The sequence below is a fragment of the Nicotiana sylvestris genome, chromosome 11, assembly GCF_000393655.2.
Source record: "Nicotiana sylvestris chromosome 11, ASM39365v2, whole genome shotgun sequence".
In the NCBI taxonomy this organism is placed as follows: domain Eukaryota; kingdom Viridiplantae; phylum Streptophyta; class Magnoliopsida; order Solanales; family Solanaceae; genus Nicotiana; species Nicotiana sylvestris.
In genome coordinates, this window is record NC_091067.1 from 135,168,448 (window position 1) to 135,188,792 (window position 20,345).

The following is a 20,345-nucleotide window of genomic DNA, read 5'->3' on the forward strand; positions in this document are numbered from 1 at the left end:
TTAATTAAACTTACGGGTTATAATTGCTTATAGAGTTGTTTCCACGATTCTTTTTTACATACATATAGGGGAATGGAAATAGTGTTTCAATTTTAAAAATCTTTCAGACTTTTTCTTTGTGATATCCGACTTATGGCGCTGACTTTATAGAGAGGGTGATGAGAATTTTAGAACTATAGAAGAAAATGAAAGGATCTAGTGGACTTACCATATCTTTTAAATTTGTTTTTTTTTTTTTTTTGCCAATATTTGATTTTGAGATAGATGGAAAGTGTTCAAAATGATGTTGTCACTTCCTAGGAAATTTCTTTAGGCATATTTTAGCCTCGGCTAAAGCAAGGAAAATATTTTAATTTATTGATCATTTTGATTTTGATTTTGGTTCTCTTAGGCTAGGCAGTTTAGTTGGGTAAAGTAATCGAATTGCGCTGCTTGATGCTTCGGTCGAAAGTAGCCATAAATGGTGCGACTGAATATGAATGAACAATATCCTGTCACCATAATTTTAAATGATCATGTTGGACCCTGAAACCATCACAAGTACGATGCCAATATATATATGTGATTGAAAATGAACAAGTACATATTTTGTGGAGTTTAGGGATATCAAATGGGCGGGTTATGCTAATTTTGAACAAGTCAAAATAGATTAAGTCAATATATGAGTCATTAACCCATCCAAAAGTTACTTAAGCTATGATAGACTGGTTAAAGATGAGCTAAAATTTGGGTCATACCCCAACTTATCCAACTCTTACCCAGCTTTAATGAATTTGTGTACTTTTCTTATATATTATTAATTAACAAATAAGATATATTTTTTGTTATAGGCATAAATACCATTTTAAAGATATTTTAGCAAAGTTACTCATAGATAATTTGGATTAAAAATCAACCTAACTTTAAATGGACTAAGTTTAACAAATAGGTGGGTCAATGACCAACCCAACCTTGGGCAGGTTGAATGGATTTGGACTCAAATTGCCACCCCAAATGCGATCAGCTTTAGTGATATATTACTTACATTCCATTGGCACGTTCTCTTCACCAAAAAATGAAATTATGAAAATATACTTCTCCTTAGAAACATCACTCGAGAATGCATGGGATCTGCACAGTATCTTTGGAAGTAAATTCTCATTCCTGTATTGCTTAACTATCTTTAATTTTTATTCGATCAATCCACATTCTCTAAATTGAATGCCAAAAAGGTTCACTCCTCCTTTAGCATGTAAAATGCAATCTGTTTCCAGCTATGTTTACCTGCACTCCTAAACGACCATACGAGGAAGAAAGATTAAGTGCGCATTATCCATTGACTACATATATTGAAGTGTCATTCTATGCACAAGAAACCTTCCAATATCTAATGGTTTAGCGTTCACTAGCTACATAGAACTTCACTACTCTAATATTGAAACGAAAAGGTAATACTAAAAAGAACAGATACTGAGAAAAAGAATAAAGCAAACCCCTAGAAATGGAAAAAAGGAGAAAGAAGGTGAAAGAAGCAATGTACAGAACATCCGGAGGCATGTTATACTCTTTCATGCTGGGCAAAGTACGCTTTATCTGCATTAGCTAACCGGTCTTGGAACATAGCCCACTCATTTCTACATCTCTCTCTTACCTAGAAAAGAAAAAGCCATTCACTTTTAGCCACTAGTACCTGAGACAAAAGCTTATCATATTTCAAACAAAATTGGCGGCAAGGAATGGATATGCTTACCCCTTCCCAGGGAGCTTTGCCATTCTCGGGCTGACCCTGTGATTCCCAAAAAGACAGGAACAGTGTCAAAAAATGAAGCAACCAATGCAATTGACAAACTACCAATCTATGTTCCAGATGGAAATTTTAATACACTAACCTGATTTCCCAGAGAAGGAATAACTTGATGCACAATCCACTGTGAATCGACCACACCAATTTTTTCATGAGCAGGCTGCACAAACCAAGAGATTAACAATAAGATTATACCAAAGGGTCCCTATTGAATCAGAAAAATATCCTAAAAGAGTGAAGAGGATTATTATTTTTCATGTCTCGGTGATATCTATGTTCTCTGGGTGCAGCGTTCTTTCTTTTACAATTTTACCATAGGGTGCAGTCTTCCGCCACCATTCTTGCATAAGAATGTATCAAGGAGAACTACTAACCTCTACGCATCTTCTTAGTGCAAAATCCAATCCCCATCCATGCACCAAATCATTCTACAACCAAACATCAAATTAGTGTAATAGTATAGGCAATTGAAGAGTTCACTCGCGACCAGAGCAAACATGTACTTGAATATATTGCACCACACAAAAATGGACATTGTGACGAGATGCAAGTGATACCAAGTGTAAGAACTACCTGAATCAAATGCCAAACACATCGCCAAGCTTCTCGAGAGAATACAGGAGCCATTATTTCCACAAAACTGTATTAAAAAAGACGGACCAAGACAATAATTATAAGTTTCAGGCTAATGATAAAGGCATCGGATTATTCTATTGCTGACACTTGTTTGTTGACGAGTCTTATGTAATCAATTTACCAAAGGTGAAATGCTACATGCAACTCAATTAGAACGTGCCAGTCATATTTGAATGCTAAGCCAACAGAATTAGGTTTGCCTAGTCAATCGAAAACACGCAAAAAATAAGAAGTACAACCAATGGCATACCTCATAAAGAACAAGTTCTCTCCCCTCTCTATAGTAATCGATAAAGTAAAAATAATTTCTGCAGTCTTATGATAAGAAAAGCTAGTCCAATAATAACCAATTTTGTAAATATCTCAGCCACCTGCCCCTCCATCCCACCCCCACCCCCAACAAGAAAAAGAATGACAAAAATGGTATTCTAGCGGATTAAATAACCAACACAAGACTAGATAGGTCAGTCAGCACTAATAGATCTATTCTTGCTTGATGAAGCACAAAGTTGCAATGGGATATCATCGCCATCAGGAGATAACATATCCTAACCATGCTGAATTGCTCAGTAGTGCTTTGCCACTACCCTAGCTGGCAGAAACAACTTAATGGTAGAGCATAGACTTGTCAAGACTGAGTTTGAGGATTCAAGTCCCTCCTTTCGCTCCTGGCTTACTCTATGGTCAAATAAGTCAGTGTGATCCAGGCAATTAAATTTGTAGGTTCACTCTAGTTGAAGGTGCATTAAATGAGTTCCACTTTGATGATGTTGCTAAGAAAAGCTGGACCAAAAAGAAGCTCTGAGATATGTGCTAAGTAATACAAATGATGGAAGTATAAAAAAGCACACGTTGTCACGTCTCTTTTAGTCTTAAGTTACGTACTATCTCAAAAAAAAGGATCATATAGGTTTAATCTGAGTTTAATCATGGTGAGTAAGCTCTAATTTTCATCAACATTGCTGAACAAATAATTTATTTTAGTATGTGCATGTTTACACAAAATAGATTGCATGCAAAGGAAACAAGAAGTTAGTGTAATTGAGAGGATTCGTTACTCCAAACAAGGGAAGCCAAGCTAATACTTTTTTTTTATAACCGTGGTGTTCGGGCCAGCTTGCACGCAACTCGACTAATTCTACGGGATACCTGCCACCTCCCACCAGCAACAGGTACCACTTACCAGGTAACTCTATCCACCAAGGCTTGGATAGATGAGAAGCAATCACCTAGTATTTTTTTCCTCCGCTGGGATCTGAACCTGAGAACCTCATGGTTCTCACCCACTTCATTGACCACTAGGCCACACCCTTGGGTGCCCAAGCTAATACTTCTATGTGCACACAAATAAGGGGTAGATTGGTGCAATTGTACCCAGCTGTTTGCATATGTTAGAAAGAGAGAGAGAAAGAGTATACGCTGCACAAGGAGGCAAATGTGGATCACTGCACCAGCCTGGTTTCTCTTCTGTATCCCTGTTTACCCCGAATACAAGTTAACTTTTAGAGTGATATCCAAATTCAGGGGAAAAGGGGTTGTTCAACACAATGAACATACTTGTGAACTTCTCTGTCACCCCTCCTCTTAGTCATCTGCCATGTGAGTCCATTGTTGGGTTCAAGACCAGGCTGAGAGATGTCAAGACCATGTTTCTTAACTAGTTGAATGTATCTGCCATATTCAGGTGATAAAATTTACATGAAAGGAGATTATAGAGACACCACCAAATATTTTTTCCTGATTTAAAAAGAATGAGAAATCATGTGACAAAAACCATGGAAAGACACCTACTTCTCTGCATTGAAGTGCTCAACTCCAAGATCCTCATCCCATATAAATATGTAATCATAGGCAGCTACAACATCTGGATTCAAAAACCTCTTTGCATACCACCTGTTATAAGAAACCAATAACAAACTGTGAATTGAAAAGGATTAGAATTAACCTATATACATTTTAAGTGTAAAGTATTTTCACACTATCAGTGTTTTTTAACTTGTTGTAACATGTAATATGTCTTATTTTTTAGGCTGCAAATCCTTTTACGGAAGGTTACATATAGTAATTTTTGGTGACCTGATAGTGAAAATTCTTTCACACTGTCACTGTATAAAAGTTAAACTCAAAAGGATTAGTTATTGTATGCAAACAGCAACATTTTCTTCATTCTTTGTCCTATACATGGAGCCAAACACGCTAGTAAAAAGAGACTTCCTGAATTGGTAAGAGCTCACACTCGCACATTATTGTTGAAATGTTGGATCAAATACAGAAGGTAATAACTAAACTCAAAGCCTTACCATTTTGTCTGCTTCCTAACACTGATGTGAACTGCACGCTTGGACCATTCAAATTGATCCCACTCACTCGTTCGACCATCATAATGGAAAAGCAAAATTTGAAAATCCTCTGAAAACTAATCCACGTATAAAATATAAGACTCAGTATATGGACTACAACGTCAACTGTCAAGAGAAACGATGAAAAAATGCTAGTGCCCTATAAAATCAATAATATCATATTCAGTAGAATTGCTTCATTTCTATAACCTTTTTGACTGCTGCATCAATGTTGTTCTTTTGATCCAAACCAACTGTAAATGTAACCAAGTACTTGGGCTTCTTTGTCAGATCCTGAAAACACCACAATTTTGTAACATGGCTATGCCAAAACAAAGCACCAACCAAAAAGAATACAAACTTATAAATTGTACGCAGTGCACAAAATCCCTTTCTCAGCCTACATTATTGTCCAATGACCAATCTGTTAATGATTGGCAAGAAACTGACAGAAGTTCCACTAATCTATGCCAATGTTTCGACACCAAGACATTTAAGATCAGAACAGGCCATCGTACATAAACAATTAAAAAGTTGAATGCAGTTCCAAAATGCAATTGTAATCCTCATGTTAGGTATACAATTGCTCTTTTTTTAAAGAGCACAAATAAGAAACTAAAGCTGACCCTGAAGCACCATTAACAACATTAAAGTATCTAGTATGAAGTTCGTGCCACAATGATATCATTACTAGAACAGCTCATGAAGGGCAAGACAATTGCAGAGAGTCTTTCACTCTTTCTTTTAACAAGAGACAGTTAAAGGTTATATAATCTATACAATTAGCACATTCTTATCTTTTTTTGTTAAATCAGGCTTAAACAATATCACTAGACATATTTGCTTCATACCTCACTTGGTTCACCCCACAACCTTCGTAAATAAAAATCTGATTCTGAGACCACAATCCCTGGTGGCAATGACTCTGCACCACGAGGATTAGTCGGGACATATATCTGCAAAAGGAAAGCAACCCATCAATATTTCAGAACAAATGTCTAGGTGCTCTGGATTCTAAATCTACCACGGCAGTCATTTCTAACTATCCTACACCACTTCCCAATGAAAAATGATCATGTCTTATGCATTTACCACTATCTTCAAGTCTTTTATTTTGGGATAATTAGATAGTCTAGAAACATCAAATTCATCCACATCTGTATGCAATTCTATAAAGTTCTGGCTCGGATTAGACCAAATTTCATAAACCCAGACAATTATTTCCCCGACTTCTTGTGAACCAAGAGAATATGTATTTCCAACTTTTAGCATTTAATACTTATCAAATAACAGGAATGGAATGACAAAAGCAAACGAAGATGCAGGAAATTAAATGCAACAGGGACAAGGGCCTTTAGTTTCATAGTGACTGTTTCTCCAACTTAGTGCTACCAATATAGTTAAAAGAATAAATAGAATGATCAGGGGATTTAAGGCATTTGCTTTAACTTTTATTGGTGTCAGTGGCTAAAACAACTGTACATGCCACAACACAACTCAGAAGCTAAAAAGTACCCCTCCCACCCAACCCAACCACAACATGGAGTTAAATGCTGTTTCCTCCCACATGGACTCCCTAAAGCTTTTTCAACGTACAAAATATATTCTGTTTTACTTACAAATGATATAGCATCAATCGACAATGAAATAAATACCTTTGGTGTCAAAGGAGTACTACCAGAACCAAGATTCTCCGGGAAACTACGCTCAGTATTACGCGTATGATCATCATTGAAAGCATAATCGAGAGTTGACATAAGGCTTGAAGGTAAATTAATCTGCAAACGACCACAAGATTGTGATGAATGAGAAACCAGAAGTCGTTTTGTAACAGAAGAACCACATTGAGCTAACATACCTTTGTTAGAGAAACAGATGGAAAAGAAATCCCGACAAAGTATCCAAACACCATTCCCATGATAGTGGTTATAACAAGTCTGGCACTATCATTCGATCTTTTGAAAGCCCCACTGTATCAATAAGCAGAAGAGAAAGGTGATATAAGCTAAATCCGTTAACCATAAGCTTAATGTTGAAATTAATTACAGAGACATGCAAATATTGTCTACGAACTTGCGGTATGGGGTTCCCATTTTGACAAAAGTTGCTCAACTCAAAGGTCACGCACTAAGCAGAAACCAATTCCTTAAGCAACCTCAGAAACACATATAGCATCCTCCAGCTCCAGAAAGCAAACTTCACATGCCTGAAAGTGTAAATCCTATTAGTCAGTATTCACAGGGGAATAAGTTACACATCACCATCACCCAAGAAAAAGAAAGTCACACTCTATACCTCCAATATTTCACCTAATTATTTAACCTGACACTGTGATCAACTGTCAGTAATTTCTTGGCAAGATGTTTTATTCCAAATTGCATTATCTGATAGCACATATGAACCACAATTATACAGCAAACGTGACAAACTTTTCAGACAACTATTCTCCCAAAAACTCAATGTCTCAATTCAATTTACTAGCAAGATAAAAGTTTTACAATTAAGACATGCTTCCTTTAAAAGCAACTTAAGTTTCTCCTGAAACTTCAAACGGCGTAAAGTCAAAAACCTCTATGAACCAAGTATACAACAACCACAAGTATTACTACGCCTCAGTCCCAAACAAGGTAGGGGCAGCAATATGAATCATCACTGACCAGGTTACTCCATTTAAATTATTCTCATACTGATGTTATGCAAATAAAATAAAAAGTATGAGAAGTTCTGTATATTTTCTACGAACCAAGTAAATATTGCAACTTAAAGTTACAATTTTTATAATAACATTAAAAATGGGGCTAAAAGATCTTGCTTCAATTACTGATCCCGGCCATACACATCCACTCTAGCATCAAAACTAACGATTTTTTATTTCTTTAAAAAAAAAAAGCTCTTCACTCTCCTACAAATATTACAATGAGTTGATTCGAAATTAGAGTAAACTAGCAATAATGCTGATCATATTCAATGCAAGAATTCATTTTGAAATAGAAAATCTTCCAAATATAAATAAAGTTTTTAACTAAGCCCAAAAAACCCTAAAATTTCACTAAATTCCATTACTACGATCTGTCATTTGAAAAATATTCAAAAAAAATTCGAATTAACTGTTAAACATAAAAGATTGAATCGTAAATGAGAAAGCATATAAAACTAGGGTTTGAGAGAGTCTTACAGGTTGCGCCGATGATAAAGAGAGATCTTCCTGAGAGATCGGTTATGAAGGTTTTCGATTTATTGGGAGGGGAGGTGTATTTCTTGAATTTTTTGAATTTGTGAAACTGAAAATTGTCTTTTGCTTTTATTTTATTTTTATTAATATATATATTGCTTTTTATAATAAAAACAACTTATACATGTTCATTTGCGCCATAAAAAGAATTACTAAAAAAATATTTCAATAAGAAGAATCAAGTTCGAATCCTGAGTAAAAATTTATTTCTTCATTCCTAACATAAGATTTATAGTGTGAATTCGAATTCAATCAAACGTGAGTACTAAACATTGGACGGAAACTAAGACATTCAAATTTATTTATTTTATAGATTAATATAAGAAGAATAAAAAGATCTAATAAGCAGGGTCGGATCTAGGGCATAATATATGGGTTCCCGAGAACCCAGTAGCTTTTGCGTAGATCCTATATTTTTGTTAAATTTTTTATTAAATATCTATTTGTGAACTCAGTTATTATTGTATATTAATTTGAGATTGCGACAGGAACTCATAAACCTAAAATCATGGATCCGTCTCTGCTAATAAGACAAAGAGTTTATTATCTTGCAATAATAATTTGTATTTATACCTACTTTGCAGCATTTGGTTACCAAACCATGCTTATAAGCTTATCTTTTGTCCTCTTACTTTGTTTTTAGTTGTTAGAACTTAAGAGTACTAATTTGTTATCCGTTCAACGTGTCTTGATTTAGTGTAAAAGCTGAAAAAGTTTCGTATAAATTAAACACTGAACTAGAACCGGCCAACAACTATTATAAAATATATTATTAATTATAAAAAACTTAACTCAAAATCAATAAATTAATCACATGAGATGGATGGTTTAAACTTATGTCCCAATCTTTTGCCTTTCAAAACCATTTTACAGCAATCTCCATCATACGGACAAGGACGAGTTAATATATATGTGCTATTCACATTATTAATGAACAACTCACGACAATATTATTAGATGAAATTAGTATGCGTACCTGTGCGATGCGCGGATCGTATCAAAAAATATTAAATTGTGATTGGATTTATTTGAACATATTGAATTGTATTGTTTCAGTAAATTTCCACGATCATTTATCAATAATCGGTAATATTTATTTGTGTTATTTACTTCATTTTTTTAAAAAAAAAATTAAAATATAACATCGCCATTATTTTTATCTCATGCTTTGTGCATTTTTCCTATTTATCGATGATTATTTTTTCCAGTTAGTTACATATAATTTGAATAATACGATATTTAAAATCTAATTAAGACTTTAATTCTATAATAATGAGATAACAATCCTAGTTCTTTTGACAAAAATCTCGGTGAAATACGAATTGAATTGATCCATGCTTAATGTTAAAAAATTTGGTAACCTTCTCTAAGAAGAAATCATAAAGTGAAAGCTAATCAGTTGTTGCAAAAAAAATAATCCAACCAATTCATGCACTGATAATATGACTTTTGTTTGGTGTAAGTATCACAAATTGTTTTCTTCATCCGTAAGTTTATTAAGTAGATAAACTTTATAAATTTGATGTAGTTGATGAGCCATATGAAATGACACATAAATTACTTCTATAAAGTATAGTCATTACACGTTACCTTTCTATACCTGACAACTTGAAAATTACACAATGAATGGATAGTATCTTTAACAAAGTAAAAGCCAAGACAATACACAAAGAAAGAAGAAAATATAAGAAATCATATCGAAGCCACTCTACTTTTGTCATCTTTGCAAATTTCACAACACTTCACTTTCATCATAAATTGCTAAAACCACTAACCCAAAAAGACAAAACCTACAAAAGACAATGTTAAAAAATAACACTGACATCTACTACTAAATAGCATTTGAAAAAAAAAAATAATCAATTTCTTGATCAAGATTAAGCCTTTTTAAAATCCGAATACGTGTCGATAGTAAGACAACACAATCAATAAGAGAAAGAAGAATAAAAATTTGTTGACTTGAGAATTTCGCATGGCAACCACAATTATTGTATAAAATTAAAAATATGTTATCGCTTGTATAGCATGTCGTGTAATATTACAATCATTCATTTTAGCACTCAAATTTCAGTAAATAAGTGCAAGCATAACAATTTAGGCTAAATGAAATATTATGTTTACAGTTCAAATGAAATGAAAAAAATATTTTCATTTTTGTTCTGAAATTTGTTGGCTCATGAAAGCATGCAGTTAGCTGCGAGAACTCTTATTTCAGATTTAGAATTTCTATTACCAAGACGAATTTCAAAATTTTAATACAGAAGAATCAATTTCTCTTTTCATGTTGAACGAATACAATTGTAATCAAAATTTGTTTATTTATCTATTTGCGCCGCAAAATCTTCTCGTCCATCTCTTTACCTCTCTCCTTAATTAATATATCCCGACAAAACTTTGAAAAATGATAAATTATTATTAACGTTGAACTTTTAAACAAATCAAAGAAAAAAGAAAGAGAACGTACCTTTGTATAAAAGACACAAATAGACGTTAAAGTGGTCACTGTAACCGCACTCTGCATGTATACAATATAGTTCTGCACATTTCAAAGTATTTGAGGTAAAACCCAATTAAAAAAGATTGTGTACATTCTTTACGTGAGAAGGGCAACCGAAATAACTTACTTGGTCTTATGCATATCGCCAAGCAAGTGTTCATTCGGATTAAGCAAATACATATTATATGAACTTCTATTCTATTATGATTAATGCCACCACTAAATTTGTTCAACTAATAGGAGAAAAATATAAAAGAAGAATGAAACATTCTTGATGACCTTTTGCATTTTCTGCATTTCAAAAATTTATATTGCAAGCTAATGCATTACAAATCTACACCGCTATCCATCATCTTATTCTAAATAAAAATAACTCCAATCACACAAATTAAAAATTGATCGTACTAATTCAAAAGCTAACTATAACAACACTCAAATATAATTTTTTTTAAGAAGGTAACAATGTATAACTATTAACCAATAACTTAAACACCCTAATTCTAAAACAATAATAACAATAACATGGCTAGTGTAATCCCACAAATGGAGTCTTGAAAAAGTAAGATGTACGCAAATATTACTCTTACCTTTGTAGGATAGAAAGACTATTTCTGATAGCCTATTTTGTACAATACTAATACACCTAAATAACCCGAAAAAATATATTGAATTTATTATGTTTTCTTCAACAGAACATAATCCATTTTGCTACTACAAAGATATTACTCCATATATGTATATTTTAAATAGTATCAAGAAGAAAAATAAACTTTTAATAGAAAGATTTTTATATTTGAAATTTTTTGTATGTAAATAGTATACACACCTCACCTAATAATCTAAAAGGAACAATCTATATAGGTTACCATCTTATTAAGGATATCTTTTGGTTGTAAGTTTATTTTTCCTGCAGACAAAAATTAAATATCATGATGCTAAATACTGGACAATAATTTCAAATTAAATATAAAATCAAATCTAATGATAGAGGAATAACAATGATTAATTAAGAGATTCTTTTAGAGAATAATATCTAACCTTATGTTGCTAAAAATTCTCGATAAATGCTCTTATCTAGCAACATAAGTAAGAAGCCTATAATTTTCTTCAAGTACAGAAGATTGTGTATAATCCTAAAACGTGAATATAAGTTGTAACTGTCTTTAATTTAAAAAGTATAACTAAAATTTATTTTTAAATTTAAAGAGTTAATGTAAAATATCTGTAATATCTTTTAGAATGATACTTAGTTAATGTATTAAGAAATTTCACGGATAAAAAAGAAAGAGGAGAAGCAGATCACATATTGGGGGTGGGAGTTCGTGAGATGTGCTCCTTAATTTTAGGTTCTTACGCAACCATGGAAGTTTTATTTCTAATGGTAACTTCCTAATTATTAATTACTTATTTAAATTGAGTAAATAACTACCCCTACTTCAAATAATAGATATTTAAATATTTTAATTTAAAATTAAAAACTAATAACTAATTAACTAAGTTTTGTCCTAAAAACTAACACATGGCATTCTCCTGTGCTTCCACTTGTCATAATTCTGAGTTAGACTTCCTTCTTTTTAATAATATATAGAATATAGAATAGATATAGATGATGAACGAGAAAGACATTTACAACATGCTTCTTTCATGTTTTACCTTCCATACCAAATGCTTTACCTCCTGCTACTACTTTTATGGTAAAAATGACAATGAAAACTGCAGAGAAACGCACGAGAAGAAGTAGGTTTCTTTTGGTAATTTTTCATTGAAAAATTTAACCCCATTAATGAGATGTACGTGATGATATATAGTCCCCTTTTAATTTTCAAGAGACAAAGTTGCTTAGGTAAACCATCTAAATCTCTACAAGGCAAAATTATATTTTCCTTGATGGGAAAATGACATTATATAACACACACATATATATATATATATATATATATATATATATATATATATATATATATATATATATATATATATATATATATATATATATATATATATATATATGTATGTATATATATATATATGTATGTATATATATATATGTATGTATGTATTCTGTAAGTTATATAAAAATTATACAAATTTTATACACTTTTTTGGCTATAAAATATAAATAGTTCCTGGCGTGGGCTAAAAGTGAAAAAACCTATTTCTTGATTACTAAAAGAGAATTTTCATAGAGCACTATAATTTAGAGCCTAATAACTGTAGTTTGACTGATTACCATTCGTGGCTAACTAAGCAGACGCTCTAACCAACTAAGCTACGAGAGCTTGTTGCTCTCTTGTTTCAGTTCAAACAATTAATCTCTTATTTCATGGATTTGCTATAAAATTCAAATATAACTACACATAGTAAATTTGCTATACGATGTATATGTTTGATGTGTAGCCCTTACTAAAAGTACTAGCGTCTTGCATGTTATTATTTCTGGCCCACTTTGCTTAACATTGTACTTCTTTAAATTGAGGGGTTTGGCAATAATAAAGTATTATCTCAGAAACTGTGGCTGACAACTACAGCATCCACTTCATTTTCATGGAATGTTGAGACTTGAACAGACATTTTCTATGTTGGTTTCAGTTGGCAAGACTCTTTCAATCACCACATTTCACAATCACAACCAACTAATACTTGAGTGCACTTACCATGTATAGATTTTTAATGGATCAGGGTAAAATGATATACAATACTAGGTATTCTGCCTATAGTAGTCCTAATTTGGTGACCTAAAACTGCAGAAAATAACATGCTATAAAAAAGGGCAGCCCGGTGCACTAAGCTCCCACTATGCGCAGGGTCCGGGGAAGGGGAGGACCACAAAGGTCTATTGTACACAGCCTTACCCTGCATTTTTGCAAGAGACTATTTCCACGATTCGAACCCATGACCTCCTGGTCACATGGCGGAAAATAACTTGGTATAACTGGTTAAAAAGAAAGCAAGCTGGGCTTCCCCTAGTGGTTAATTAAGGCCTTAATGATTGTTGCTTCCAGATTTAATAGGTTCAAAAATCTTTTGAATGTGGCTGTTGTTCCAGTATGCTGATTGAAACTAGAAATTTGTTGCAATGACATGATAATCCAAACATCATAATTTGGAGTCTAAAATTTTCAAGACACTGACAAGTAATGAACAAAGGCAATGCTAAACTTTTTGGATGAATTTGTCTACTTTCATTGATTGCAAAATGAGGCAAAAGAAGATGATACAGAAAGCCAATTTTGGCTGCAATATTACAAGAGTACATTCTCATCAGTAGTCATTCATAAAGAATCCTTATTCCCCTTACTTGCATGAGAAATAAAGCTGAATCAAACCCTCATCTTTCTCTCCCACCAATTCCTAACTGTCATTTCCACCAAGTAATGTAACATGGCAAATTTGGGAGAGAAAACAAAAGAATTAATTTGTGATCATCGGACGAGTATGGAGTTTTCAGAATCTTGCACAATGTGAAGGTAAACCTGTGTCGTGGTGAACGGCTACTATCTCCGTTGGACTGCATTGAATAACATCTTTCCCTAGTTTTGCTCCTGCTGCTTTTAATCCCTTTAGAGAAACAGGCTGATTGAAGAGGTTCAATGAAGGCAACTTTGTTACCGGAGGCATTTTTCCATTTGGCAAAAGGTTCTTGAAATCTTCCTTTAACAATGGCACTTCAAAATCAGCCTTGTTATGCTTAACCACATTCTCTTTAGCAGCAATATGTGCACCTGGTTCCATATGATTTGTTGAAAAGCTCGTTTGATTTGGAAAGTTCGGATAAAGGCTAACGTACCCTCTTAAGTACATCATATCTATCAAAAACTTTTTCCAAGAAGCTTGCCAACCATTTGTTCTTGATTTTGGTATCTGAACAGGATTTTGCTTTGGATCTTCAGTGAACCTCATGTTCATGTAAACATAGAATTCCTTCCATTGCTTGGGAAAGAAAACTGCACCCCAACTACAAGGCAATTGGTGGAGATAAGGTGTGTTTGGATGAATTTGCTTGAAGAAATCTGTTGCATTCCATTTAGGCCTTTCTTTTACCACTTCCACCAACCGTGGCGTGTAAAGAGAGATCGATGAGAGTTCAGGAAGTGATATTTGAGGGTCATAGTGGTAGGCCAAGACAGCATATTTGATCCAGAGGTAATAGTAAGGGGAGACTTCGATATCATCTTCGAGTAATAGGCCAAAATCATCATCCGATGAAGGGTACCAACTCTCACTAACAGCTCGAATTAGACCTCCTTGGATGATTCTTCTTCGAAGACTTTTAGGTCCGTGAGGCCAATTGAATGAGTTAACAAGCTTTATAGTTGCTTCATCCACTTTGCTATCCATGTTGAAAGTAATAGGAACTTCATCGCCTATATAGTATGCGTCGCTGAGAGCCTTGAGAAGCCTTGCTAGTGAATTAGCTCTATTCTGTGTGATGATATTTATGGAAAGCCTCATACGATTCCAATCTACAAGTTCAAATTGCATTTTTTTTCAGAATTTAGATCAAACGCAGGAAAAATTAAGGAAACTGTAAGGCATAAGATCCATTAATAACTTACTTGGCAATGCTGTGGACCGAAGATCAGCCATCCAAAGAAGCTTAGTGACCGATGATCTAGGTAAAAGGACTAAAGATGAACTGTTGGTGTTAGCTTCTATAGCCATCTTGAGTGCTTTCTTCACATGAGGATCTGCATCAGCTACCGTGATCACAAGAATCGGGTTATGAATGTTGATTAGTCCTTTCATGCTAGCATAGACTGCTTGAACGACGGGCACTTCTGAATTTGAAATACTTGATAGAGCACCAACTCCTAAATCCATAATCTTGAATCTTCTTTCTTTGCATACAACCTTAGGCCAGTTCAAAGCTGTAACAGCATCTTCGCACGGGCAGAAGCTGCCTCCTGAGACAACAATGTAGGCCTTCTTTCCAACAGTTGACCTGAATTTCTCAAGAAGAGGCGCGAGAGCTTTAACTTCATCGACAGAGTGGGCATAGAAAAGTGCATCAATTTTCTGAGGATTCATTGCTGCCCATTGTGTTACATAACCAGTGGAGAGTGCTTTCCACCATTGATTGTCTCGGACTTGAACAGTGTCCTTGAATATAACAGTGGTTTCGGATACATAAGCAAGTCTGTGCTCACTGTCACCCCAAGTTTCTTTGTCCTTTGGATCAACTGGCAGCACAAATGATCCAGCATTTCTATACTTCTGAAGCTGATAGCTGCATTTTGTTTTTTCAGGAAAGTAAAACTTTTAGAAACTTCAACAATAGTGTTAACATGTCATAGATTATATCACCCTTGTTGAACTAATATCTATTCATCCCCTTATATCCTGTATTATGCATGAGTTTGAATTATTTTCTTATTGAAATTTTTTAAGTCATTACTTTGAAATATTGTACATGATGGATCATTGCAGTCTTTCAAAACTACAGATTCTTATAGGTTTCTGATATTTTAATGATAAAAAGGGCAGTCCAGTGCACTAAGCTCCCGCTATGCACGGGGTTCGGGTAAGGGCCTAATATTTCTGCAAGAGGCTGTTTACACGGCTCGAACCTGGTCATATGGCAGCAACTTTACCAGTTACGCCAAGGCTCCCCTTCTTAATATTTTAATGATGAAGCTGATAATAGCAAATAGGTGATAACCTTCAGAGATTGAAAAAGATCCAAGTGTCTACTTCATACAAGGATTTGTTTCACATCTGAAGGAATTTTCAAAAAGAGTCGATGAATAAGGTAAAATGAATTTATCATACAAGAGAGGAACAGTATATGCAACATTTCAATAGTGTAACTTTATCAGATAGCTTGACCACTAAAAGTTTGATCCCATGCTCAATTTTTACTACTTCTAATCAATTTTACAAGTCAAGTTGATCTTACAAAACATACCATTTCAACATAACTGAAGTAGAAAAGATTACCTTAAGTGCAAGTCTTCTCCTGTCATGAAAGTGAAGGGCGTTTCGATGAAAAGTGTCTTGACTAGTTCAGAAGAAAGAAACCAAGAACTGGAGAGGAAATCCACCTGAACAATTCTGTCAACAGTGATATTATAAGCAGGATCAGGCAAATAAAGCCCTGCTTCCTTTGATCGAAACTTCCTATAGCTCGGAAAAGTAAAATCCTTCTGTCTAAATGGCAAAATCCTACCAATGCTTCCCAAAACAGAATTCTTGTACTTGTCTATCCCTGCTACATGTGCTAAAATTTGCAACATTTTCTTCCCTGGAATCATGTCATCGTCTACGATATATACAAGATCAGCTTCTGTTTGCAAAGCCATTTGGAATCTTCCATAGTACTTAAAATCATAAGTTGAACTGATAAAACTTATTCTTGAGTCATTGTAACTATCTACAATATTCTTAAGCGATTGCTCATTAGGACTTCCAAATGCAACTACCCAAGCATGATGAAATGGGAGAGTTTGTCCAAGCAAAGAATCAAGCTGAGAACATAGAGTTTTCCTCTTGAAATGGTTCAAGATCACCGTGATTTTTGGCTTGTTTGGACCGTGCAAATCCCACTTCGACTTCATTGCCATTAGCTCAGAAAGGGTCTCAGTACCAAGATTCTTGCTTTGAAAATCTCTTAGTTCTTGATAAAGTTCTGTCTTCAACTTGATCATAAGTGCATCATTAGATTTCTTCTGCTCAAAATCAATCTTTTCATGTTCACAAACATCAGAAGGACTAATTGGCTTTAGTTGGATTTCTGTTTTATTAACTTCTTGATAATGACTGACAACATGTGGAGGTATAATGAAGTGTGTCCATGACTGCGCGATTCGCGTAGCCCATGTAAAGTCTGGTTTAGTCCTTAAATCTACTGATGGACTCATGTAATACAGAAGAAATGTTGCATAAACAGCAAAAGCAAATTGTAAGCAAGTTAATACTGTCACAAGCTTAGTTGAAGAACTTTTTGGTGTTCTCATCTTTGCTTTTCCTCCCATGTAATCACTTAACATACCTTCCAAATAATCTCCACTTTGCATATTAGGATTCCTGACTAACCCCATCTCACAAATGGAGCCAAATCAACTATCCACCTACGAAATGTTCAAAACAATTAAGTCAAAATCATATATTGAAAGAAAAACAAAACACTCAATTAGGAGACAAATTTAGGACATGTTTTATTGCTTTCGGCTTGAACTATGTAATACATGTATAAAAAAAGTTAAAACGTATACATAGAATAAGATTGACTATCCACCTACAAAAATGTTAAAGATAATCAAGTAAAAACCATATATTGAAAGAAAAACCAAACACTCAACTTAGAAACAGATTTAGGACATGTATATTTCTTTCGACTCGAACTATGAAATACATGTATAAAAAAAGTTAAAATATATATAGATACAAGATCAGCTATCCACCTACAAACATGTTAAAAATAATCAAGTCAAAACCATATAATGAAAGAAAAATCAAACACTCAATTTAGCGACAGATTCAGGACATGTAATTTATTGCTTTCGATTTGAACTATATATGTAATACATGTATAAACAAGGTTAAAATGTGTACATATAATAAGATCAAGATCATTCTGAGTCTATATAGTTGGATTCGCCTGTGACATTCATAAAACATGCACTTACCACAGAATACCAACGGTTGAAACTATGATTGAAATGAGCTTGTTAGTTCACACAACTAAAAGTTGAAGGACTTTTTACGTGGGATATGAAGGGAAAGGGGGAGGGGGGAGACTTTTGAGTATTGGAGTTTGTAGAGCAATAGGATCCTGTGCAAGAATTGTGTATATATATAGGACATACATATAAGTATGTGTGCAAATTAAAGTAATTAATAAAGTTGGAATCGAAGGAAGTACATGAGAAATTAAATGAGGCAAGATCACATGGGGTTAACGGTTTAAAGCTTATACAAATTATAAACAAATGAAATAAGCAACGCGTTATGTTGTACTACTACTATTATCTTCACATACAAGATCACCACTATAGACACTACATTAATAAAGACCGGTTTTGATGCCAGAAAATAAGGCCTTCACCTGCGTTTTTAACACTCCAAATCTAATCTTTGTACCTAAGAGTCTTAATAATAGGACCCCCCCCCCCCCAAACCCCCCCAAAGCCCCCCAAAGCCAAAATACAAGAAATGAAAAAAGACAAAATATAAAAGAGAAAAAATAAACGTATAGAGTTAATCAGCTTCTACACACATGGTAAGAGCTAGAAGTCCGAGTACGGGTTCGGCCGAACCCAGTCACTTTTTCTCAAATTGCATATTTATATTAAAAAAATTCATTAAATATGTATAAATATTGAATTTAGATCCTAGTTATTAGTATTTGAAGTTGTTGTTCTAAAATCCATAACCCATAAAGTTGAAGTCCTAACTCCGCCTCTGTCTATACACAGTAGAGTAAAAATATTTATACACTAACAGAGCAAAGATAACTATATACTAACGAGTCAAGTAAAACTATCAGTAACTGCCCTAAAAGATCGATTAGTAACCTGAAAAATAAGGAAACGAATCGATCTTTTGAGACCCCCACCATGCACAACAAAAAAGAAAAAAAAAAAGACACAATGGAACACATTATATGAAAGATGAGAAAGCAACAACAAACTGTTACTTCAAACTGATTTAAAACTTTAATCAATTATCATTATTACTAAGTATTTAATTATCAATTACTTATAACATAAGAAATACAATCTGGAAATTAAACGGATTACTTTAGGTTGGGAAAGCACCGGCTGCTATTATATACTTAAATGACCAAAAATTAGAAAGACAAAAAACGTTGAAATATAGAATATACTCAAAGTTCTTGATCACATGAATCTTTTAAAGACTTAACACTCCATAATCAGGTATATGTTTCACTTGCAGAAAACTCAAAGATACACACAATTTCCAAAATGTTAAAACCACTTAGGACCCGTTTATCCATAGTTTTTTTTTTCCTTTTTCGGATTTTTGATAAAAAAAACGTGTTTGTCCATGAAATTTTGCAAATTTTTGAAGATTTTTCGAAATGAGTTTTTCAAAGTCCATTTTTTCAAAATTTTCAAAAAAACTTTTTTTCCCACTCACAAAAATACAATATTTTTTCGAGTGAAATGGATGTCCAAAAATAATAATCTCAAATTTCATATATCATTTTTCAACTTAACTCCAAATACTACTTTTGTTCAACAATTTCAATTTTAATTTATGTCCAAATTGTCAAACCCAACTTCCAAGAATGCATGTATTTCATTTCCTTTCTCCTAATAATCTAATAAAAAAAAGAGCAATGAATATATTAATTAGAAAGTGTATGTGCAACAACATTACCTTGGGAATAAAGAAAAACGAGAATTATAAGAAACAGAATATTTGAGCCTTTTCTTTTTGAGCAAAATAAGCTTAATAAAGCAAAACCTCAAGCTTACACCAAATGTAGGTAGCTTCTAATTAAGCTGCCGCGTGGAGTTGAGAGAAAGAAGTAATCAAAATTTTGACGATTTAATAGATTGAACATGAAGACATTTATACTGGAAAATATACATAAAGAGGTTGGCAAAGGTTGACTTTAATATGTATGAACATACATATAGTAGTAGTAGTAGTATACATTTTGATGAGTAGATGTACATTGCAGCAACTAGTTTGTTATTGCCTTTTTGCCAAACTTTGGCAAAGTTGAACGCTAGAATAATTTCCTTTTGGCCATGGACTGATTGATTATTTTGCTTGCATGAGGGGCAGTTTATTATAAAGTTTCTTCTCTCTTTGTGTTTCGAGGAAATTGCAGCCAATATAATGGTTTAAAAAACTTATATTTTTGGTTTTGTCGATCTTCTTCTGATC

General features: G+C 33.6%; 2 protein-coding genes across 4 annotated transcripts; both read right to left on the bottom strand.

Annotated features, from left to right (window-relative positions):
* Window positions 1-1,292: 1,292 nt before the first annotated feature.
* Window positions 1,293-8,097, bottom strand: LOC104232580 (uncharacterized). 2 transcript variants are annotated; one of them, XM_070162809.1, is made up of 16 exons: window positions 7,934-8,097; window positions 7,054-7,142; window positions 6,832-6,964; window positions 6,617-6,728; window positions 6,414-6,536; window positions 5,610-5,714; window positions 4,969-5,052; window positions 4,720-4,835; window positions 4,211-4,312; window positions 3,977-4,090; window positions 3,838-3,894; window positions 2,357-2,423; window positions 2,158-2,211; window positions 1,869-1,943; window positions 1,730-1,765; window positions 1,293-1,630 (listed from the first exon to the last, which is right to left on the bottom strand). In XM_070162809.1, the coding sequence occupies exons 3-16, from the start codon at window positions 6,849-6,851 to the stop codon at window positions 1,538-1,540; spliced, it is 1,158 nt and encodes a 385-aa protein (XP_070018910.1). In that variant the 5' UTR covers window positions 6,852-6,964; window positions 7,054-7,142; window positions 7,934-8,097; the 3' UTR covers window positions 1,293-1,537. The 2 variants fall into 2 exon arrangements, with proteins under 2 accessions (XP_070018910.1, XP_009784116.1); XM_009785814.2 differs by lacking the exon at window positions 7,054-7,142.
* A 5,556-nt stretch (window positions 8,098-13,653) lies between these two features.
* LOC104232581 (uncharacterized) lies at window positions 13,654-19,948 on the bottom strand. 2 transcript variants are annotated; one of them, XM_009785816.2, is made up of 4 exons: window positions 19,830-19,948; window positions 16,425-17,554; window positions 15,044-15,714; window positions 13,654-14,950 (listed from the first exon to the last, which is right to left on the bottom strand). In XM_009785816.2, the coding sequence occupies exons 2-4, from the start codon at window positions 17,522-17,524 to the stop codon at window positions 13,932-13,934; spliced, it is 2,790 nt and encodes a 929-aa protein (XP_009784118.1). In that variant the 5' UTR covers window positions 17,525-17,554; window positions 19,830-19,948; the 3' UTR covers window positions 13,654-13,931. The 2 variants fall into 2 exon arrangements, with proteins under 2 accessions (XP_009784118.1, XP_009784117.1); XM_009785815.2 differs by lacking the exon at window positions 19,830-19,948 and adding an exon at window positions 18,113-18,344.
* Between the last annotated feature and the right edge of the window lie 397 nt (window positions 19,949-20,345).

What these genes read in the sequence shown, in the direction of transcription:
- LOC104232581 (XM_009785816.2), bottom strand. Translation starts at nt 17,524, where the DNA reads ATGGGGTTAGTCAGGAATCCTAATATGCAAAGTGGAGATTATTTGGAA. An exon ending in GGAGAAGACTTGCACTTAAG is followed by an intron (nt 15,715 to 16,424) that starts GTAATCTTTTCT and finishes AACAAAATGCAG; the next exon opens with CTATCAGCTTCAGAAGTATA. An exon ending in TCGGTCCACAGCATTGCCAA is followed by an intron (nt 14,951 to 15,043) that starts GTAAGTTATTAA and finishes TTGAACTTGTAG; the next exon opens with ATTGGAATCGTATGAGGCTT.
- LOC104232580 (XM_009785814.2), bottom strand. Translation starts at nt 6,851, where the DNA reads ATGGGAACCCCATACCGCAA. An exon ending in GGTGACAGAGAAGTTCACAA is followed by an intron (nt 3,895 to 3,976) that starts GTATGTTCATTG and finishes CGGGGTAAACAG; the next exon opens with GGATACAGAAGAGAAACCAG. An exon ending in CACTAAGAAGATGCGTAGAG is followed by an intron (nt 1,944 to 2,157) that starts GTTAGTAGTTCT and finishes TGGTTTGTGCAG; the next exon opens with CCTGCTCATGAAAAAATTGG.